Source organism: Alligator sinensis, unplaced genomic scaffold (assembly GCF_000455745.1).
Source record: "Alligator sinensis unplaced genomic scaffold, ASM45574v1 scaffold330_1, whole genome shotgun sequence".
Lineage (NCBI taxonomy): Eukaryota > Metazoa > Chordata > Crocodylia > Alligatoridae > Alligator > Alligator sinensis.
This window is the reverse complement of record NW_005842178.1, coordinates 574,601-597,005: the sequence shown is the minus strand read 5'-3', so window position 1 is coordinate 597,005 and position 22,405 is coordinate 574,601. Positions and strand designations below refer to the sequence as shown.

At 43.0% G+C, this 22,405-nt stretch overlaps 1 protein-coding gene across 1 annotated transcript in view; it reads right to left on the bottom strand.

The window, feature by feature from the left end:
• The window catches only part of IQCK (IQ motif containing K), a 98,662-nt gene that overhangs the window by 31,605 nt on the left and 44,652 nt on the right, over positions 1 to 22,405 (bottom strand). The window contains exon 7 of the mRNA XM_025206995.1: positions 10,196 to 10,280. Within this exon, the coding sequence (XP_025062780.1) occupies positions 10,196 to 10,280 (85 nt within the window). The remainder of the gene's footprint in view (positions 1 to 10,195; positions 10,281 to 22,405) is intronic.

The following is a 22,405-nucleotide window of genomic DNA, read 5'->3' as shown; positions in this document are numbered from 1 at the left end:
AGGAATGTGCTCAATAGACCAGGGGCAGGCCATTTATTTAGGACCACGTGCCACATAGGCAGTTCTGGGGAGCTGCTGTGGGCTGGACAGGGGTTGTGCACGTGGGTTCTGGCTGGTCTGAAGTTGGTCCCCTCCACCAGGCTGAGTCTGGAGCAGGTGCAGGGAGGGCTGGGGTTGGGGCTGTGTATGCAGGTCCCCAACAGTACCATGGGGCTGGGGTCAGTGATGGCAACAGCAGGAAGGAGCCATTGCCACCTGGGCTGTCCAGAAAGGTGGTCTAGCTACTGAACTGCCCCAGCCCCGCTGCGTGCCCAGGGGGCAGCAGGATGCATCACAGACCAGACAGCGCCTGGGCCAGGTGAAACCAAGGGACCTACCGTTGGTCAGACCAAGTCCTTCCATGGGCTGGATGCAGCCCATGGGCCATATTTGCCCATCCCTGTTATAGACAATCACTCCAAAGGAGAAAATGTATTTTTCAATGCAATTTAAAATGTATATTTTTTATAAGAGCCTGCAACCACGTACGCTCTGCTGAGATAAACAAAATGTGCACAAGCTTTTTTTAGGGCCTAGGGCAAAGCCAAAAATAAACAGAGGCGTCAAGAACATTAACATTGCTCTTTTTTACTGTTTACCCTATATGCTATATTTTATGACTTCATCACTCTCATGGGGTGCTGAGGTGGCGCAGGGATTAAGGTGCACAGCTGCTAGTCCAGAGGTTGGAAGTTCATGGTCACAGCAGAGGCACTCACTGCGCAGCCCTGTCAGATTCCAGCAAACCTCCCCAAATGTCTATATGTACCCAAACAGTAAAGATACAAGAAATACATCCACTGCACCTAGCATAACCCTGTTCTGCTCTAACAAATATTTACTGCCATGCAATTACATATTCTTAAACATTTTGTGATCATGGCTCCAGTATGGTCCTATGATCCCTGCTGACTTCCTGCCCTTGGGCAGGGGGCTGGACTCGATGATCTTCCGAAGTCCGTTCCAGCCCTAATGTCTATGAAATCTATAAATATATGAGCCTCGGAATAATGGTAAATTTAACAAACGTATATATCTGGCATAGGTCAGGTTATTTAAGAAAGACCTCCTACCAGTGCCAGATGAAAATGCCCTTATATACAAGCCTTATATACAAGCTTGAAGAAATGTTAAGTTAATCCATTCTAAATTCCCAAAATAGATATTAACAAATTAATCCAGCTCTGTCACAAGGATTACAAAAGAAAAGGTAATTCTCCTATGAAAATAGAGACTTCCTTAATAAAAGTCCTTACAAAACTATGAGTATAAATACATACGTTCTCAAGTTTTGCAAATAAAAAGTATCTACAATAACTCAAACAGCAGTTATAAACTGATCTACGGAAGATGTCTTGGGGTGGTATGCAACCATTGCCTGCTCCCTCATTTCTTATTATTTGTGAGCTAAGATTTATTTCCATTTCCAGTAATAAGATTTTTGTCTCTGATGGCATAAGCAAGAGGCCATACTTGCTATGGTGTGAATTCTGAATTGAAAAGAAATGGATCATGGAATTGAACATAACTTGATATGACATTACATTCTTAATATTCCTTTTGATGCAATATATTGTTTGCCCCCATTGACAGCTGAAGGCATTAATCCCTCTACCTTCTGTCAATCATCAGTAATCAAGATGGAGACAATTTACCATAAATTATTCATTCAGCTAAAGTGTTCTTCCTTTCCAAGAAGCTTTCCTGCAAGTATAAATCAGATCTGATCAAGTCCTCTTCACAGTTACATCCTTTCCATTTTTCTACCAAAGAGCTAAGCCACTGGACACAATAGAATAGCAGACACTTAGGAATGCTGTTATGAACAAATATTGAAAATGGGCGATATTAAAAGGGCAAAAAGACAATGTCCTTCCTTTCATTCCTCCACCTAAGGAAGAAAATGAAATTCAGTGCAACTGAAAGCAGGAGTTCCAGCTAAAACCAATAAGTAAGATTAAGAAAAAAGGATTTAAATATCTAACAGTATTTTAAATAAGTCAGACACCTCCTCTTTTTTTATTACCTCTGCTTTCTTGGGCAATTATGAGGTCTTCTGTCTCAAGTGCCTGATGGTTTTTGAGGTTTTTCTTGGCAGTTTCTCCAGAAGGTGAAAGTATTTTACTGGAAGGAACTAGAGGGGAGGCTGAGTACAGCTTTACCCTTTGGACTTGAAGCTTTTGTATTTCATTTGAATGGGCCTTATTTTTCTCCTATCATTAAAGGGATAAAGAATAGCCATTTTAGCCCTATCTAGCATCTCTTCTCTCAAGATCCTGATCATTCATGATAACATTCATTTAAAACATCTTCAGATGTCTCTGTCTCCACACAAGAGTATTCCATATGCTGACCAATACAAACTCTGGAGAGACAGGAAAGGAGAGGGGTTCAATGCTGACAGTCCTGGGAACTGGAAAAGCCCCCAGAGCATTTAACACAGGGAGGATTATCTGACATCTTGTAGCATGAGTGTGTATGTGTGTGCATGTGTGCAAGTCTATGTGCATGCTCACCTCCATGAAACGGAATCCTGAACAGGATGATCTGAGAAAATATTTTTAGCTTTAAGTACCTCTACATTACAAAAATTAAAAAGGAAAGAGAAAGGAATGTAATTCTCCCATTTCCACTAATTAAAATTGATATTTAAGCAAATAATGTTTTTCACCCTTTTTTAGGATATTCCTTTGGTATATGAGAGGTATATGGAAGTATGGTACATGTGGGATAATAAAAAAATTTTAATATGAATGAGATAGTTCTTTCATGCAATTCTGTTTATTTACAGAGAAGAGGATTAAAGTTGTATTTCATGACAGAAACACAATAGAAGCAAACAGTAGCAACCAGTCTCTCTGCTCAGAAACCTTCACACCTGCTTCTCCAGTGAGTTTACCCTTAAGAAGCTGTCTCTGCCTTCACTCAGGCTTACAATTCCTTCTTTTACTTACTGATTGATTTTTCTTCTTCTAACTGTACTGCTTGCAAGCTCAAACTCTTCACCTCAGCCTTCGAATTACCAAAACCCTGTTAGTCTTCCAGTGTTCATTTTTCTTCTCGCATTATCACAAGTCCCACTGCATTGGGCAGTAACTTGTATCATTTAGAGCAGGGGTGCTCAACCCCCAGCTTCTGGACCAGACTCAGCCCACAGAGCCCTATCATCTGGCCCACAGGCCTCCACAAGGGACCAGAAATTTGATGGCAGGGGAGCGATGGCAGTGTTAATTGCTGCTGCCAAATTTCCAAATCCATTATCCAAAGACCAGATAATGTGGCTCTGAATGCCAGATTGCACCCAAATATGGACTGATCCAGTAAGCAGGGTTTGGGGTGGCAGGCAGTGTGTGGCTGGGTCCACTAGGTGGGTAGCGTGAGGCTGCATCAAGTTGGCACAGGGGCAGATCAGGGCAGTAGGAGTCAGAAGGCCAAATCAAACCAACACATGGCAGTGAGTAATGTGGAGCCATATCCAGGCAGCACAGGCCTGGATCAACAAAGCAGGCGGCATGCGGCTAGACCAGGGCAGCACAGGATCAGGCCCACGGACTGACCTGACATCACTCATTTGGCCCACAAGGCCAGAAGTTTGGACACTGTTGATTTACAGCTATTTTACTGTATAAAAGGGTTTAATTGATTTTCATTAGTTTGAAAAAAGTTTTCTTAGCATATCCATCAGCTTTAAACGGGTCTGAGATAGTATCAAAGACTCATTTGATGGCAGCCATTCAGAACTTCCCCCAAAACTAGAATATTTTCTGAAACTGGCCCAAGATTGTACTAGATACACTGCTTCTTCAGGTCCTACTGTCAGGCAGTGATTAGAATTAAACTTTTGTTCTTCAGCTTTAGTTACTGAGAAAAAAATCTTTAATGGGTGACAAGCAGTTATTGTTGATCTTGGGTTTTTCAGGCAGCACATACTCACTCACCCATGTGGAGCAAAAAAATCAATGAAGCATCATAGTTTGATTTGATCGAAAAGTTCAATCAATTATATGACTAGGTAAACTCTACCTCACTAAGTGCCTCAGTGTGTTTGACAAAGAAATAGTTGCCTGTCTAGGTATGCAGAAGAAACCGCTTGAGGAAAACAGCAAGCCTATGCAAGTTTGATCTGACATGGCTCCAAATATAAAAAGGCTGGAAGGGACCTCAGGAGATCATCGAGTCCAGCCCCCTGCCCCAAAGGCAGGAAGTCAGCTGGGGTCAGAGGATCCCAGCAAGTTAAGAGTCCAAATGCTTCTTAAAGGAGTCCAGAGTAGGTGCTTGCACCACCTCTGGAGGGAACCTATTCCAGGCCCTGGGGGCTCGGACAGTAAATAAGTTTTCCCTTATGTCCAGCCTAAAACGGTCTTGGAGGAGTTTGTGAATGTTGGACCTTGTCATCCCTTGGGGCGCTCTGCTGAACAGGCATTCTCCCAGATCCTGATGCACACCCCGATGTAGTTATAGGCTGCCACCAGGTGACCTCTGAGCCTGAGCTTTTCCAGGCTGAAGAGTCCCATGCCTCTCAGCCTCTCTTCATAGGACCTGTTCTCTTGCCCTCTGATCATGAACATGACTCCCCTCTGGACTCTCTCAAGCTTCTCAACATCCTTCTTGAATTGTGGAGCCCAGAATTGAATGCAGTACTCCAGCTGTGGCCTCATCAAGGCCAAGAACAGTGGAAGGATGACATCCTGAGATTTACTTGAGAAGCATCTATGAATGCAAGCCAAAGTTTGGTTTGCTTCACCAGCTGCGACGTCACACTGGTGGCTCATGTTCATCTTGTGGTCAGTCATGACCCCCAAGTCTCTTCTGGCCACGATGCTAGCAAGCGTAGCACTGCCGAGCCTATAAGCGTGCTGCGGGGTTTTTTTCCCCCCAAGGTGGAGTACATTTGTTGGTATTGAATGTCATCAGGTTTGTATCTGCCCACTTTTTAAGCCTATCCAAGTCAGCCTGGATCACCAGCCTAACCTCAGGTGTGGACACTCTACCCCAAAGTTTGGTGTTATCGGCAAACTTGGCCAGTTGGATGTGGATACTTGTTCTGACACAAGTATCCACATTGTTGATAAAGATGTTAAAGAGAGCAGGTCCAAGGATGGAGCCTTGGGGGACACCCTTGGTCATGGAGTGCCATGATGATTCACTTCCATTGACCACCACTCTCTGGGTCTGGCTTTGGAGCCAATTCCCCAGCCATCGGACTGTGGTGTAGCCGAGGCCACAGTTGGCCAATTTTTCCAAGAGAAGATCATGGAACACCAGATCAAAGATTTTTTTAAAGTCCAGATATATGATGTCAATCTCTTCTCCCTTGTCCAAATTTTAGGTCTAGATTTCCCACTCCATCCTTTAAACAAAAGCTTGTGGTATATGATTTCATGTCATAGAAAATGTAACTTGAGTGGTATGGTAGGAACAATGATCTTCCTTTAATCACAGATCAGTGTACAATCTGGTATTTTGTGTATGTGTGTATGCACACGTGTGGGATGATATGATTTTGTATTTATAATTAATATAACTAGGTGTGAATTGTAATGACAGGATATTTAAGAATTTCAAATTGTGTGAATTAAACACATGTGATAAGTGAAAAATGTCTGATTAAAACATTTAAAAACATTAATTTATGAAAACTTACTATACCGGGCTAAAATTAAACTGAGCTCCTAAGCATGTATCTAAAATATTCAGGGGCGGGGGGTGGTTATAATTGTCACAACCCAGTGATTTTGGTGCCTCGGCACGATGGAATTTTCTTGCCACATGAGAGCCTCTTGCACAGCGAAGGTTTTTGCTACACAGAAGAGCCTCGGTGCAAGAGACTTCCCGCCAATTTGCAGGATGCATTTCTTCCTTGCAGCACAGAAATGCATGGTGCAAAGAGTTCCCGCTATTCGAATACAAATTTGTGCCCCGCTATTGGCCAGTTCTAAATTATTCACACGTAGCGGCTAGTAATTGGCTGGCTAGCCGTTTAAAATTTCGTGCGACTTCCGCCCAAGTCGAAGAACTTTGAGCACGCTGCAGAGTGCCTCTAAAGAGATCTGACTTGCGGCTAGCTGATCGATAGACTGATCACCTATCGATCCTTCTTCCCGTCGCCGAGCACAATCCCAGACATACCCTTTTCCCACCGGCTTGATTTACGGACAGATTCACTGGCTTGGGCCCCGCCAGCTGAAACAACTCACGTGGTTGTTCAGACGACCGGACCAGCTGCGTCGCAACTCCACGCAGCGCAAGTAAACGTTTTTGCAACCATTAAACCTTGTCTGCCTCTCCATTCACCAGCCTGCCCTGACGAGGTGATTTAGAAATTGCTCGTTCGAGTCGGCTCTGGCCGTCCGAGACAATAATGATATAGCTATGATCAGAGCAAATCACTGCTAACTTTTAGATTAACTTGTTTTAAATTACTCTGTCTTCTGAAATTGTTTGGAAATTTCCCCTGATATTTTAATCCGTTTACCTTAAAAAGATTTGAGAACTGCTCATGCTCCATCAAGCTTAATAGTCTCTTTTTTTTTTTTTTTTTAAAGGTGAATCTAGATAAGAGATCACCCTATCTTTTCTGTTATAGCTTTTTATTAATAATTCTGATGTCAACTTATAGATTTCATAGATTTATAGGGTTAGAAGGGACCTATTAGATCATCGAGTCCGACCCCCTGCTCTGGGCAGGAAAGAGCGCTAGCGTCAAGTAACCCCAGCCAGGTGCTTGACTAATCTCCTTTTAAAAGATTTCAAGGTAGAGAAAAGCACCACCTCTGTTGGAAGCCCATTCCATATTTTGGCAACCCTCACCATAAAGAATTTTTTCCTGATGTCCAATCTAAATCTGCTCTCCTTCAGTTTATGAACATTGTTTCTAGTAACCCCGAGGGGCGCCCTGGTATGTCTCTTAAAAAACACTACTTGCTTCTGCCCAGAAATATTTCAGCCAGTTTCATGGTCTGAGTTAATCTTGACTTCTCCTTCTCTTCACTGCTATGGTTCCCTTCCCATTTTTAACAATTGGGCTAGAACAGTGGGATGCCTTTAGATCCATCCAGGATGCCCTGGGATGCCACACAATGTTAAAAGTGTTTGGTGTGCAAACATGCTTCACAAGATAAACACAGAGATTTCAAACAGGAATCCATAGGGTCAAAATCATTCTGACCTGTTGTGGTCTTTCTGAGTTCTCTGCAACAGAAGAATTGCTCTATTATTTTTCTGTCATTGTGGCTGGGCACCTGCAGTGCTTGCCACCTTAAGGTTTCTAGTTGGCAGTGGAGCAGCTGGCAGGTGGGTGCTATCCTCAGCAAGGCTAGCACATGACCCTAGGAGGACCCTGGGATTAGCTGAGTGGGTGGAGCAGCCTCCATTTTAACCCAGGGCCTCAGAGAGAGAAGCAGCAGTTTGAGCTGGGCAGGCAAGGAAGAAACATCAGGCTGAGCTGTTTCTGGAACATCTTGGAGGTAAGGGCAGGAGCTATGGGGATGGTTTGGAGGCTCCTGGTCCTGAGTATGACCTAAAACTGCATCCTGCCAGAGAAGGGTGGCCTGATGGGATTCCCTATGGCAGGGGAGTCCCCAGGAAATGCCAGGCCAGTTACCTCCCTGGTGAAAGGCGAGGAGGGGTGCCTGAAAACCCCAGCCCCTGCCTACAGGTGGGTTACCAACAAGGGAAGAGACCTGGGCCAGGCAAACCCAGAGGGGAACACCTGAGCCCAGTGCAATGGGGCCAGGCACGGCGTCAGCCACCTGAGCCCACAGGATGGAAGACCCTAGTGTTAGGGGCCAGGCATGGTGCAAGTCACCTGAGCCCCACAGGATGCAAGACCCCAAAAGGCCCCAGTGGGGGCCAAGTGACAGTGAAACAGCCCAGAGTGGGGGTTGTAAAGATGAGTGGCCCTAGTGAGGGGCAGAATGACTGAATTGGGAATATGGAAAGACAGGATGTGACAATATGGAAATACCGGATGTGAGAATGAACATCAGTGAGGCATGGGACACGTGTAAGGAGAGGTCGTGTATCAAGGCCTTTGGCATCTGGGGTGAGCAATAGGCAGCCTCCTGCCTTAGGAACAGCAATCATATTATTTTTCATCAAGTGTGGTAAAGGTTTAGCCCTGAACAGGCAGGCGGTCAGCACTGAGACCGGCCCTAAAAGGCCAGCCTGTTACAGTCATCACAAAACAAGTGACAACGAGGAGCTGGTATTCTCCAAGGGGTGATTTGCATTTATGAAGGGGTACCTCAAGTCTATTGAGGCATGTCTCAAGTCTAAAAAGGTTGAGAAACACTGGTCTAGAATTACAAACAATGCTGTTATAAATTAAATGTTAAATAAGACACTGCCCTTCAAACCTGCCCCAGGCACAAGGTATCTAAGAAACTTTGTGGTGTTGAGCTAACATACAAGTTACTGGATAATGACTAGTTTTGCTATACTTTATTGTGAGGGTGCCTGCAGTGGTATTGTCAATGCTAATTAATGTTACTGTGGGAATCAGTGTCAGCTAGGTTAAAAAAAACCCAGAAAAACTGGGAAAATGAATAAACACAAAGCATAAAATGTTATAAGAATCTATCAATCAAAAATAAATACTCAGAAGACTTCATCGTCCTTTTTTCCTTGGCAAATTCTTACATCCACACATATACACTCATTTTTGTCACAAACAATGCAGATGAACTGAGCAGGGTATGTTTTGACAATGATACTTATTTAGAAAATACCATGTACACATAGATAATGAAGTCAGACTCCATTATGCAGTAAAGGTAAACAAGTGATAAGTCTAGGAATTATTCACAACCTCCAAAAAGGAGCCTCACTGGAGATAAATAAAATAATGTGTTATATCACAATTATACTACTTCTTAGTGCCTTATTTTACAGTTAGTTTTAAAGAAAGTAACTTCCGTATCACGCCCATAAAGTACATCATAACATGGAGCAGCTATTAGGAATAATACTGGACAGAAACTGGAATAACCTATGAAGTGCTCTCTTCAAAGCAATTGAAAATACTACATTTTTTTTTTTTTCCAATGAAAGAGGCTAAACCCAGAGTGGAGCAATAAAGATACACATCACGTAACACAGGGTGGGCAATTATTTGGGCTGGAGAGTTAGTTAAGGAGTTCTGGTGAGCTGTTGAGGGCCGGGGGGGAGGGGAGCAGGGGGCTGCTGACCTGGTATCAACCCCCCTCCCCACAACCATCACAACTGTTTACATCGCCTGGTGCTGGGGGAAAGGGTGGGGAGATACCAGTTGATCCTGTCCAGCCCCATCTGCCCTGCACCTACTGCTGAGGGCACCAGAAGGAGATGGTGAATGGGATTTCAACTGATAGCAGCCCAGGACCTCCGTGGGCAGGGCACACTTGGCTGGGCAGATGGGATGTGACCACAGGAAGGTGGGAAGCAGTGTCTGGGAGTGGGACCAGTGTGTGGGGCTGGGGCCGGGATCACAGGGTGGTGACAGAACAGATCCAGGGCCCAGGGCAGAGCCACGATCCACTCCCCGCATGTCCCTGCAACACACACTAGCTCCCTTCACTGGGATGAAAAATGTCAAGCCATGTTCAGTGGCTGCTCTCCCTAGATTCACTCCACAATTTGTTTCCTTTACTAAATCACAATATATCTTTACCAAAGTTGTCTTCAACATGTTTGCATTTGTCCTGAGCTCCCCTGCTCTTACACTCTCTTGCTCCTTTTCCCTGCACTGTTTTCTATTTTTTCTATAATTTCTGGTTTTATTTTGTGCCACTTTTCTCTCCCTCTCTCCATTCTGTATTGCTTTTTCCTAGTTTTCCCCATCACTTTTTCTCAGCTATCCATACATCTGACATGGAAACCTTTTCCTGATGCTAAAATAGAGATTCTCAAAACAGGAACTACAGTACATTTCTGTAATTATATATCACGTAGACTTTTTTGGGTGGGGAAACAGTAAGCATCTATTACTGATGCTCCTGTGAAAAGATCTGAGTCATTAGACATCTTACACAGATGTACAATCAATGCCAGTGAACCGTGGGGGTCTTCATAGTTATTTATAGTATCCTCGACTTAAAATGTATGTAAGGGTTTCCCCTGGGGTCTGCACAGTCACAGAGATTCAACATCAAGCAAAATAATTATAGATGACTCTTACCCAATAACCTCTCCAGAATGACTGAATTATTTTGCTTGCTTCTTCTTCTGATAACAGGAGAGAGAGAGGAATGGGTGGTCTAGGACTACAAGAAAAAAAAAAAAAAAAAGAAATATTCAACCTTTTAAAAATAGCTTATTCTTTAATAATATACCCAACAACCATGAGAAAAGTCATTTAGGATCTGTAGATACAATTTCTTAAGATTTCAAAATAAAACATGTACAAATAAAATAATATTCTCTTTTAAAATACTACTAGATGTAGTATATATGCACAATTAGATACCATGATACAAAAATTATTAAATGCAGTTTATAAGCAAAAATATTCCTTCCCTTTGAACCCTATCATGTAAAAGTATATGAAGGGCTATAATGTTTTGAATTCTCTTCATGTTTTAAATACCTGCCTTTATTTGGTCATTGTCATTTACAAACACTAAAAAGATTTCCCACAACAATGAGAGGTGCACAACTCTTTTGATCCTTATCAAAGAATATATTTGCGTCCATAAACCATTTGAACGACAGTATGTATGCTATGAAGACTGAAATGTGTCGGAAGGCTAACTAATGCAGGTAGATGGGTACTGAATGCAAACAGCCAAATACATGTCTAAATAAGACTATGGAATAAATGTGGCACTTTTATTATTGGTTGCTGTGTAAAGAATTCCAAAATTAATTTTTAGCACCAACCAGTGATCTAAAAGCATTTTCAGTAAATTTGCATCCTATTTTCAATGACAACCACTTTACAGTTACATTAATACATTTATCTTTGTAGTGTATATTCAGATCAGCATATCAGTTCTTGCTTTGAAGAATCATTTACTATTAAAGTTGTCTGTCCCTTGTTCAGACTGGTCAGTTAGCACCTTGCTGAATGGTGCAGTCTGAATTAATTTCTGTGACCTTTTGAACGGCACTGGGCTACAGGTAAAACATGTTACAACTCATGACCGTGCCTGTTATGAAATTGATACCAGAATGCTTAGAAGTCAGTGGATCATCAACGAAGACACAGATCATGTAGAGGTTTGTGCACAAGTTTGTTCTGGGAAGTTCAGAGGTGGATGAATCTGGAGACATTGATCTTTTGGACCTAACACATCATGTAAGTATTTTTGGGAAAATTGATCCTTATCACAGAATCCCTTTATGCCTATTTCACTGGAACTGGAGATCAAAGCAACTTATAAATATCCCTGCCAGTGCTATTATTGTGAGAAACAACTGTTTCCTACAATAAATCCCCAAATGCTTTTTCCAGTTACATTTTAATTGACCAAAACACTGGCTCCTCTGGCATTTCCTTTGGAAGCCTATTCTACATATAATAGGTCTCACATTAGGAGATTTTTCCATGTATTCAATCTACATTTTTCTTTGATTAGTCTCATTTATATTTATACCTGCCCTAACAGTGTTTCCATGCTTTTTGAGCCCTTTGTCTTCAGGACTGTCTTCACTAGACAAGTACACAAAGTTAGAGTGTGACCTTAATTGTTAACTAATACAATGCGGTCCACAACTTTACAGTCAATGTACACAGGGACAAATTGTGCTCGACATCCTGTCAGCTGCAGTTTTGGCACTCATTTATTTTATGTGAACAAAAACATTAGTCTCTGTCTGGGAAAATGGAAATACAGACAACAACAGAATGTGCTATCTCCATTAAGTCATAAGGGTGTAACTCTGTGGACATTTTTAGCATGCTGGGCAACTAAGAACGCTGATTCTAATTGATGGCCAAGTAAGTGTTGAGATTACATTGTTTTTTCTGATAGCTTCCCATCTCCTGTTCTTTCATTTTAAAAGTGAAAATGAGGCAACACAACAGGCACGTTTAGGAAAACAATGACCTTTCACTAGTAATGACACCTCAGACTTCAGAGAGTAGAATGGATTTTCTTGTAGTCTGCAAAAATACCTCTAGCCATTCCATTGCTTTCATTGTTAAATTATGAGGATCTGTGTGGTTTACAATCCAAGGCTAAATCCAAGAAACTGGTGTAAATCAAGCATAAAGGGTAAGACTTAATCTTTGGTGTGGCAGTCACTAGGAAACATCAATCATTTCAGCAGGCCAGCTTAAAGGAACAAAAGTCGTGCCAGGTCCATTTTTGTCTAAGGGGATATATGCAATTGGCTTCAGGTCAAATAAAAATAGAATATGAGCAGAGGCAATCACCCATTAACAGTGAACTGGGAGAAGAGGGAATATGTCATCCGTGGCAGAAGACAGCTGTAACACTCCAAAAAGATTAGAAATGACAACCAAATGTACAGTAAATATATTCTGCTTATTTATTCGAAAAATAGAAGTCTTAGATCACCTAGATCTCTAGGAGCTGACACTAAACATGCAGTGTAGCATAAATTCCACACACAAAATGGCTTCAGTAGAATTTTTTTTTCTGAAAAATAGGTTTTAGCAAATATGAATATAGCAGGCACTGACCAAAAGACTGCTTAATGTTAGGAAGGAAGTGCTGTAGTTTCTCAGCAATCAGGCTTGTAAGTATCCCAAATATACAAGCTATCTATTAATTAAATATTATGTAGATGTAATTCAGTATCTAGCAGAAAAACACCACACTTGTATTAGGAAAGAATACAAAGTATTAGAGGGTTTTCCCCAAAATACATCAGATTTCTATACTTGGGCATCTGATTTCTGTGTTGAATTCTTAGCAGAAATTAGATTATACACTCTAAGTCATGCTCTTAAGATGGAAAATAAAGCGCTTTCATTATTTTATCCACCTTAGTAGAGTGCATGTGGTTCAGAAGCACTTTGATCCAATAGCTATATTACAATAATGTCCAGAGTTCCAAGTCTGGACTAGAGCCCTGCTCTACAACCATAAGTTCTGTTGCCTACTTTGAAAAAAATTACAATCTAATTGACATTAATATTCTTCTACTCTTACATTTTATTATCACCATGTATGATTCAGTATTAAATGCACCTTACACTATATACCAATATATATATAGCCAAAAGTCTCCAAATTTAGACCCAGTCTTGCAATTGGCTGTTTACAGGTACACTGAAGCACAAAGTCCTGTTGATAGCAGTGAACTCTCTACAAGTTCAATAGAAAGTCCACAATGTCTTCACAAAGATTTGGGGATGTACACAATGTATTTAGACTGTTGCTGGTAGGCGTTAAGGTTTTGGCCCCCTGTTTGTTGGTGCCTTGCCCCCCGGTGACGTCAGGGTGAGATCTGGTTTTGGTGCCACCTAGATGGTTCAGGCACTGCCCCTTCGCGCCTGCCATGTCCTTGTTGTTGTTAGGGAGGCAGTTCCCTGTAGATGACCCGAAGGGGTCTTGTCCCTGGGTTGTCTTCATGGGGCTCCAAACCTCTCCTTTACCCCACCCTTACCACATCCTTGGTCTGGGTAGATGCTGCTCCCCGCAGGTCTTCCCACACTGCCTGCCTTGAAAGGGTCAGGTCTTCCTGGCCATCAATCTTCAAGGGTCCATCCCTTGTCTTTGGGTTGGCTTCCCCTCTCTTGGGAAACTAAAACTGCCCTGTCCAGAGCCAAACTGTAACTGAAGAAACTCAACTGAAAATGACCAGATTCTGCCAGCAGGCTCCTGAGATTCCCTATCTCTGGGCCCTCGGTCCCTTGGGGAAGACTTGTCTGTCCCTTTTATCTTAGTAGACATGGGTACAGGCAACTGGCCTGTGTCCAGCCTCTGCCAGCTCTTCTGGCATCACCTCCCTGGGTCCCGGCTGACCTGTGGTCCAGCTGTCCTGGTCCCTCCAGCCGGGGTTGTCTACTTCCCCCTCCTGGGGACTCGTGATTCTCCGTGCTCTGCCCGCTGCAGGGCTGGCTGGGGATGTTTGTGGGCTTGAGGAGCTGTCCCCAGGCATGACGTCTGAGCTCCCGGTCAGAGCCCCTCTGCTTCCTGGCGGCATCCCTTGAGGCTGCTGCCTCTCAGTGGGGCTCCCTTGGCCCCGTCGACCCCCGAGGCTGCCCTCTGCCTCACCCATCTGGGTCCTCTGGCAGGCACCCAGCTCCTTCTTGTGGCGGCTGGAGTTGGAGCCTACTGGCTCTGCAGCCAGCGTCTCCCAGCTGGTGCTCTGCTCCTTGCTCCTCAGCGCTGGTTCAGCTGGATCCCCAGCTGCCTTTTGAGCAGCCCATGCTTCTGGGGAGCCATGCCCCTGGTGTTTGCTGATACACAGACTTAGGCAGCTGCGGAAACATTGAGCCTGCATTGGCATTTCCTTCCTGCTGCCGCTCGTCCCAGCTCCTAAGGTAAGTACCAGGGTGCATCGGCCAAGGGTCTGGGCCACATTGGGGGGCTCCTGCCTCCCCTCTCACATAGACCATGACTAGGTCCTGGACAAATGACATGGTTGCACCAGTATAAAACTGGAGGGGGAGATACAACATACAGCCCCATTGCAGTGCAACTCCCTTGACTCCATAAAAAACTGCAGTAAGAGTTCAGTTTTTACTCTGTCTTGGCACATGCCTGCTCAAGGCAAGTAGGCTATTATCTACCTGTGTGGCAACGTACTGTGATAATGCTTTAAGCACAAAGCTATCCTAGGAGAGCTGGTCCTTCTTCCACTCTGGCTTCCAGTGTACTTTACCACGGTGTACAAAAACAGTGTAAATTACACTGGAAGAAATGTCCTGCATCCAGAGCCTATGACTGTGAAGTTTGAAAAGAAGGCAACTTATACCCCAGCCTCCATTTGACTTTAATGATTATCAGCCATGAATATTTATGTTACAATGAAATCCAAAGAGACCCTAATTGTTTCCTGGACCCTGTACAAACACAGACAAACATGAGACAGTCCCTGCCCTGGAAGAAAGATATGAAATGAGAAAGATATGAAAGCAGAAAAAATATTAGGGAGGAAGATATGATGCTATTCAGAGCACTGGAAATGTCTGCTTCTCAATACAATTAAACATTAGTTACCCCCAAACCAGATGAAAAAATGCTCTTAATCAAATGGAAATCGCAGCACTGACTTGTCTAGCCTTTGAATCCAGACAGTTACACTAACACAACATGCACCAAACAATGCATGAAAGCCCCACAGTCTTAAAGGGTTAGATTTATACAAAGAGTTGAAGGGACTACCTCTTGGACATTTCCACAGACTTAAAAGAATGGATGCAGAGAATTTATAAGACATGCCATTTCTTTTTACCAGGTGATAATACACCCATTCAACACTCCATTTTGAGAGACATTTTTGAAAACTGATTATCTTTTGGAAAAATCCCAATAAACTAGATTGAGAGGAAGCAATCTGAAAAGCAGTCCTCACAGTGTAAAAGAAAAGGACCCACTTCTTGTCCGTTGTATGGAGGTACTTCTCTGAAGGACTATGAATGTGGGAACAGCCCTGCTTGACCTTCTGAAGGAGGAATTACAAACCAGCAGACTTTGTGAAGCTTTACTTCTGGCAATCGTCCAAACTCTTCTTTCTATCACTCTCTCCAACTGGAAAGATCCCTTGCTACTACTGACAACTAAAGAGGGAATGAATAAATACTACAATTTCCTTTTTGCTTACTGCATTTTCCATGTATTCACTGGCATGAACTTTTGTATCCATTTGAGAATACACAAGTATAAAGGTCTCCAGCTGTGAAGGAGGATAATATCCTATTTTTAAAAATCTCTCTCTGCTTCCTTTACATTCAAGCAGGATTCTAGCAGGGAAAGAATCAAGATGCAAATCTCTGTCTACATTTTCAGCCTGTTTTTTCCCTGACATAGTTAGGCGTAGATATAAAACACACAGAACATAGGCATTAATCTAGGCCAACTTTCAGGCCATTTGTGACATCTACAGTGTCTGACAACCTAACATTTTAGCCCTGTAGTTATTCCAGTTCTAGTGCATTTGGAAAAGGAGCATGCTTACTGCATGCAGTTTCATTCATGATACAAAAGAGGCTTGTCTGGCTATTTGTAAAGGCTGCAAGCTAGGGGAGAATATTTTTGCCTTTATCATTATTATATTATTCGTATCATTAGGTTATTTATGTATGTATTATTTATATTTGTCACGGGGGGGTCCTTCAGGAGGGCCGTGATCTCCTTACGGCCCCCTCACCGTGCCAAGTCGGCCCAAGGGCATCCTCAAATTCTCGCCCGCCACGTCTTTGATGGTTAGATAAAGTTGGGAGGCTGCCTTACGGCTCCCTGGGCACGGTTAGCTGGGACCTCTGTCCCCGTGTGTTCCTGGACCCCCCTGGGGGTCTCCCGGTATGATGGGTGCTCCCCAGGCACCCTAGCCTTATGGGCTACGCGTGGCTCCTACCACCCCCTAATACCACGCCCCAAGCCTCACAGATGTACCGGACGTTGGTCCGTCAAAATACACGCCCGCTCTCCCGGGCCTCCTCTGTGATCTAGCCCACTCCGGGCTCTCTCCTCAGGCTCACCGCACTGCTATCCCCTCTCCTCAGGGACAACCACAGCACCTTGCCTTTCTCCTGGGGCGTTGTACCACTAACCCCTTCCGTCGGGGTCCACCGCAGTACCCTACCCCTGTCTGAGGTCTACTGCCGTACTAGCCTATGACCGGGCTCGTTACGCCCATCTCGGGCTTCTCAATAAGGCGCTCCCCCTCTTCGGGGCTCGCTGTGCCCACCTCGGGCTTCTCAGTAGTCCCCCCCTTCTTTGGGACTCGTTGTGCTCACGCTGGGCTCCTCTAAAGTGCGCTCCCCCTTTCTGGGGCTTGCCACGCCCACGCTAGGGCTTCCTAGTAGTGCCCCCTTCTGGGGCTCGTCGTGCCCGTGCTGGGGCTTCTCAAAAATGCCCCACTCTGGGGCTGGGGTCTACGCACCTCGTAAGTTGCGCCCTTCTCAGGCGCTGGGGCCCCCACCCCTCTGGGGGTCCCTATGAGGCCTCCTCCAACCCCTTATAGCCTCACCCTAGCCACCGGTGTAATACCAAAGCCGAACATAAACTCGAGCCTCCTGGCTATAACTCAAACCTAAGGCACTGGGCCATAACAACATAAGCCTCCTGGCTGCAATTCAACATCACCGCTCCAGCCTCTGGAGCTCTCACGAGCTATACTTGCTGTTAGGCTTCACCTCGTATCCTAACTGCCGGAGCTCCTACCCCTCCGGCTGCTGGCAGGGAACTGCCAGCCTGGCCTCAGCCCTGGGCTTTATAAGGGCCAGGCCCTGCCTCCTACAGGCCAGCTGACTCCACTTAGTTGCCCCGGCAACCCGCAGCTGTGCTTGTTAATGTCCTGCCAGGGCTCTCTCCCTGGCAGTTTCTCCTCTCTAGGAGCAGAGCACCGAGGTGCCCTGCGACAATATTCTTAGCAAAGAAAATACACTAGGAACTGTTATGATATAGAGGGAGACATAATTCTTGCCCAGAAAAGATTACAGTATAAAAAGACAAAAAACAGATTGGGTGGCAGACAGGAATAAAAGGCACAAGTAAAACATTCACAAGGAGATTATGTCCACAACTCATTATTTTTAAATATGTAAATATAGAATTATTTAATTTATATTGTGGTGAAGGTGGGGAAGGAAAAGTGAAACCATAAGAAAGTTGGTAATTATGATGGGAGAGATAGAGAAGAGGACGAGGAGAAGCACAATGGCCAGTAAAATGAGGCAGGACATCTGAAGGGCCTTAGGGTAGGAGAGGATTAGCCTGAAGGGAAACCAGCAACCAGTAGCAAAAGAGAATATGAGAAAAACCATATCCGCAGCCCAACTCCAAAGGCTGAGTGAATAATGATGTTAGAAGGGCCTAGAGGTTCCTCGTAACTACTGCTTTTGTTCCCTGTCTACAGGAGATGAAAGGACGTGAGGCCTAGTGCCTTAGAAAGGTCTCTCTCAGTCTGGGTAGGAAGTGGGAGGGTGATTTAGCCTCTGTGCTGCATGGCTGATTTAGCTCTCAGCTGCATAGCTAGTACAGGATGTCCTAGGGAAGAGATCCTAAAGGTCTGGAAACTGATTCCTTAGTCATAAAATCATAGACAAACAGGGCTGGAAGGGACCTTATAGGTCATCTAGGCTAACCCCCTGCTCCAGGCAGGATCGTTCTGTCTACCCATGCCAAATATTTGCCCTGCCTGCATTTAACTATTTCCAATGGCAGAATTTCCACATCCCAACTGTTTGGCCTGTTCCATTGTTTAACCATCCTCATGGTTAGAAAGTACTTCTGAATATTCAAATCTAAATCTCTCCTGTTGCAATTTAAATCTATTAATAGCTTGTTGTCTCTGGACTTGAAGAACAATTGATCACTATCCTCTGTATCAGTGTTTTTCAACCCATGGTATGTGACCCCTGGGGGTACGCGAGACACAGGCAGGCGGTACGTGGGTGCTGCGTTTTGAGTTTGGCCGCACCCCCCTCCCTGCCCCCCCCGGCAGGTTGGAGGTGTCTTTGCCTGTTTGGGCCAGAAGTTCTGGCTGCCACCCCTCCCGCCATGTCCAGTGTGCCAGGGCTTTTACTCCCTGGCTTCAGTGTGCTGGGGGACATGGGGGGAGGCCCCAAGCAGGCTGCTTTGCCCCAGGCCATGGTCTGCGAGGGAAAAGTGGGACTTGGCTCACAGCAGCAAAACCAGTAGTACCATGGTGCGACTTCTGGTTTCATTTTTGCTGTGTCAATTGGCAGGGGGTACGTAAGGTACCAAAGGTTGAAAACCACTGCTCTATATAATACTCCTTCTTGCATTCAAAGGCTCCTGTCAAATCATACCTCACTTGTTCTAACCTCTCTTCATACGTTATATATCCTAAGCCACTAATAATTTTTGCTGCTCTCCTCTGGACTTTTCCAAGTTTGTTGACATCTTTCTTGAACTGTCATGTTCAAAACTGGAAAAAGGATTCTAGATGCATCACCAATGCTGAATCGAGTGGAATAATCACTTCCCATGTCTCGATAAACACTCCTGTTAATTCATCCCAGTATGCTATTAGCTGCGGTGCAACACTATTACACTGGTAACATATAGGCAATTTATGATTTACTTATAAACCCCCAATCCTTTTTGTTAGTGTTGAAGCCTAGCCAGTTGTCCCCTATGAAAGCACCTTCCAGCTGCAGGTGTTACTCCCCACGTGGAGTGGGTAAAAGAACTGCTAGACTAACCACCTGAGTGAGTGTCTCTGGGTTTAGTGGTAGGAAATGGGAAAAAGAGAAAAAAAAGATTTTATGTTTGTCTAAGAAGGGCCATGCATACCTATGCCAACCACAAAAACAAAACAGAATTGTAGCTTGTCATGTGCCTCTCAGGTCAGTATTTTCTGTCTGAAAGTAATTAAATAAACATGGTTTCTTTCTTATAACACTCACTTTGTATGCCTTGGTTAAGACAATTTCTGTTCAATAAGGAATTTATGGTTACAGTTTGAGACTAGGAGTTGGAATATCCAAGCCCTACTTGTGGCTCTGCAGACTTCATGTCTGATATTCTGCAGGTCACTTCGTGATTCCATGCCTCAGTTTCCTTCTTTGTAGAACACTATTTGCACACTTACCGAGAGTGATTTTGGCTTTAGATGGAAGGAGATTAAAAGGCAGGTGGGCCGGGTCCAAAGCCCACTGAAGTCACTGACCTCAGTGTTTTTCAATTAACTTATCCTGCAAGTGTGAAAGATGAATAAGTGTAGGGATAGCCTTTAATACAGCATATCAGCTGTGTATCAAATAAATTTAATACCAGAGGTACTACTGAGAAGTTGTATTTGTTCATCTTTCTCACAGTCATGCTGGCTTATCTCTACTATAAATTATAACACATTTCAATATTGTAAGAGGACTTTCAATCTCAAAAACTCAAATTAATGTATAAAACATTAACACAAATTATATGCCAAAGTATTACCAATACAATGCTATGGTTGCATAGTAAAATGCAAAAGTTAGCTTCCTACAGCAACTTTAAATCGGTCACTTTTGTAAATTAGAGCTCTGTAGCTTCCCCCATGCAACAAATTTCACGGAGTTGTTTGATTGCTTTTTTCTGTTAAATGTATTACTTACCCTACAAAGCTCAAGTAACATTAATAAAGGACATTTTGCAAATGAAACATACTAAATATATCCATAGAGTATGACTGCTTCACTGACAGAATAGTGAAATACTGTAGTATGCAGAAAGCACAGCCTGATTATGAAAAGAAAAAAACCAACCACCCATGCAAAATTACCCCTATTGGCCAACTGAGAACTGACAATGAAGTCAACTGTAAAGGCAGCTGAGACCAGCAGACTTTGCCTAATTAGAATATTAAAAGGAGGGGGAAAAATTAATCTGTATACATGCACTCATATATTTGCCATACAAAAAGCAACTAGCATTGTATTAGGAATCATTTATATACCTGCATATGTTATCTGCACACTTCACTAAGGCACTAAAATAAATTTATTTTCTCAATATCTACATATTTGTTTTGGTTGACAGGTAAAAGCAGTGTCAACAGGGAGTAGGTTCTCTTGAATTCAATAGTGAGTGAATACTTTTATACAAAAGCAAAGATGCAAGTAGTTTCAATGCTCTGCAGTATGCAAGTAATTCACAAAGAAACTGCAAAGCTCTTGTAATCCCAGTCAAGTCTCCATATGTGAGCTGACCCTGGGCAGATGGCAGAAGAAATCATACAAGATTATTCACAAACACAAAACTACATGTCTTCCATTTGCAGGCAGTGTTGGAGGTGAATGTGAATGAAGCTGTATAATTTCTAAATCAATATTACATGAGCATCTCATAACATTAGCATTTTTCATAGCAGCACAAAATTATGCCTTTATTTTAATGCTTTTCCCCACACGTTTATTTATTCTACTTTTGACGGCTGGAAAGTCAGAGACATCAGTGATCCAGAAAATACAGCCCTGAGCCTATCCTTAGTAAAAAGTAAAACTTCACTAGGATCAGGACATTACAGGAACCTTATTTTTATGTAAAACCGTATGTATAATTTGGTTACTTGTGCTTAGGTTTGTTTCATTATAATTTAACTGGAAACAATGCTAACAGAAGGTATATATCTCCTTGAGTAATTATGTGTAGAGAAAACATTGCTACATTACATTTCTTTTTTCATTTGGAACTAAGATGTCTCCTTATCTTAAAGGTACAGTTCTAGCTTGAGAGAAAACTTAAACTGATTTGTGTTCTGGGAAGCAAAATTCAGTTGCCAGACACAGTGACATCAGGGCAATACTTTTATTTCTTTTAAAAATGTTTTAGTAATCAACACCTGAATAAGGATAAAATATTTGTTCATGCGCTGGGTGTTGCATAAAACATAATACCTGGCAACTGTAGTGAAGCTACTGCAACCTTAGCTGTTACTGTCAATTCTACAGATGGAAACAATTTTGAAGTCACTTTACAAGCTGTTCATTTCTGGCAAACTCTTCAGAATTAAAGCTAGGAGGCACAGATCTAAACTTGTACAATTGAATACAGCTTTCGTGTATCGTTCTGAGAGAACTCAGACTGTAAGATCTTGTTTAGAAACATACTACAGAGAAAAGGAGACTCATAAGACTGTGGCTTCAGATTCAGTTAAATAAAATTGGAAGTATTGGAGTGTAGCCAAAAGAGGTAACCTTCAAGTTTGGGATGTATTAAAACAAGCTGACATTAAAGAAACTTCTGAGTCATGGCGATGCTTTCAGAGGAAAAAAATTAATTCTCTGTTGGGTATTTTTAAGCATAAAGAATTCCCTGTTCTAATAAGAAAAAATCTGCTTTAAAACAGTGTAGAAATGTATTCCTACTTTGATGGTTCTTTTGGAGCACTTTTCAAACCTAGGCCAAATACCTGAAAGAAAAACAGGCTTTTTTTCTTAAGGGATAGTAGAACTTTCCCTTTTTTGTTTCTTTTCATGTAAAGAACGTTAAAATATTAGCACCAGATTTAAAATTGACTGAGAATTTAATGTCATGTCTCTTACATAGAATGATATTGTTATGATCCGGGATCCTGGCTTCCTCTGTTAAAAAATCCAAAAAACTCTGATAAACCCCCCCAAAATCCATGTTTTTGCACTGTTATAAATAATGAAATGCCACTACATATACAGGTATCAGTTGAACACAATATATCATTGATATATTTACAATTTAAAGCAATTTGGAAGCCTACCAGTGCCTCAATCATTATAATAAAACTAGCAAATTGCCCGTCATGAATGACGGGGGGGCACACGTGT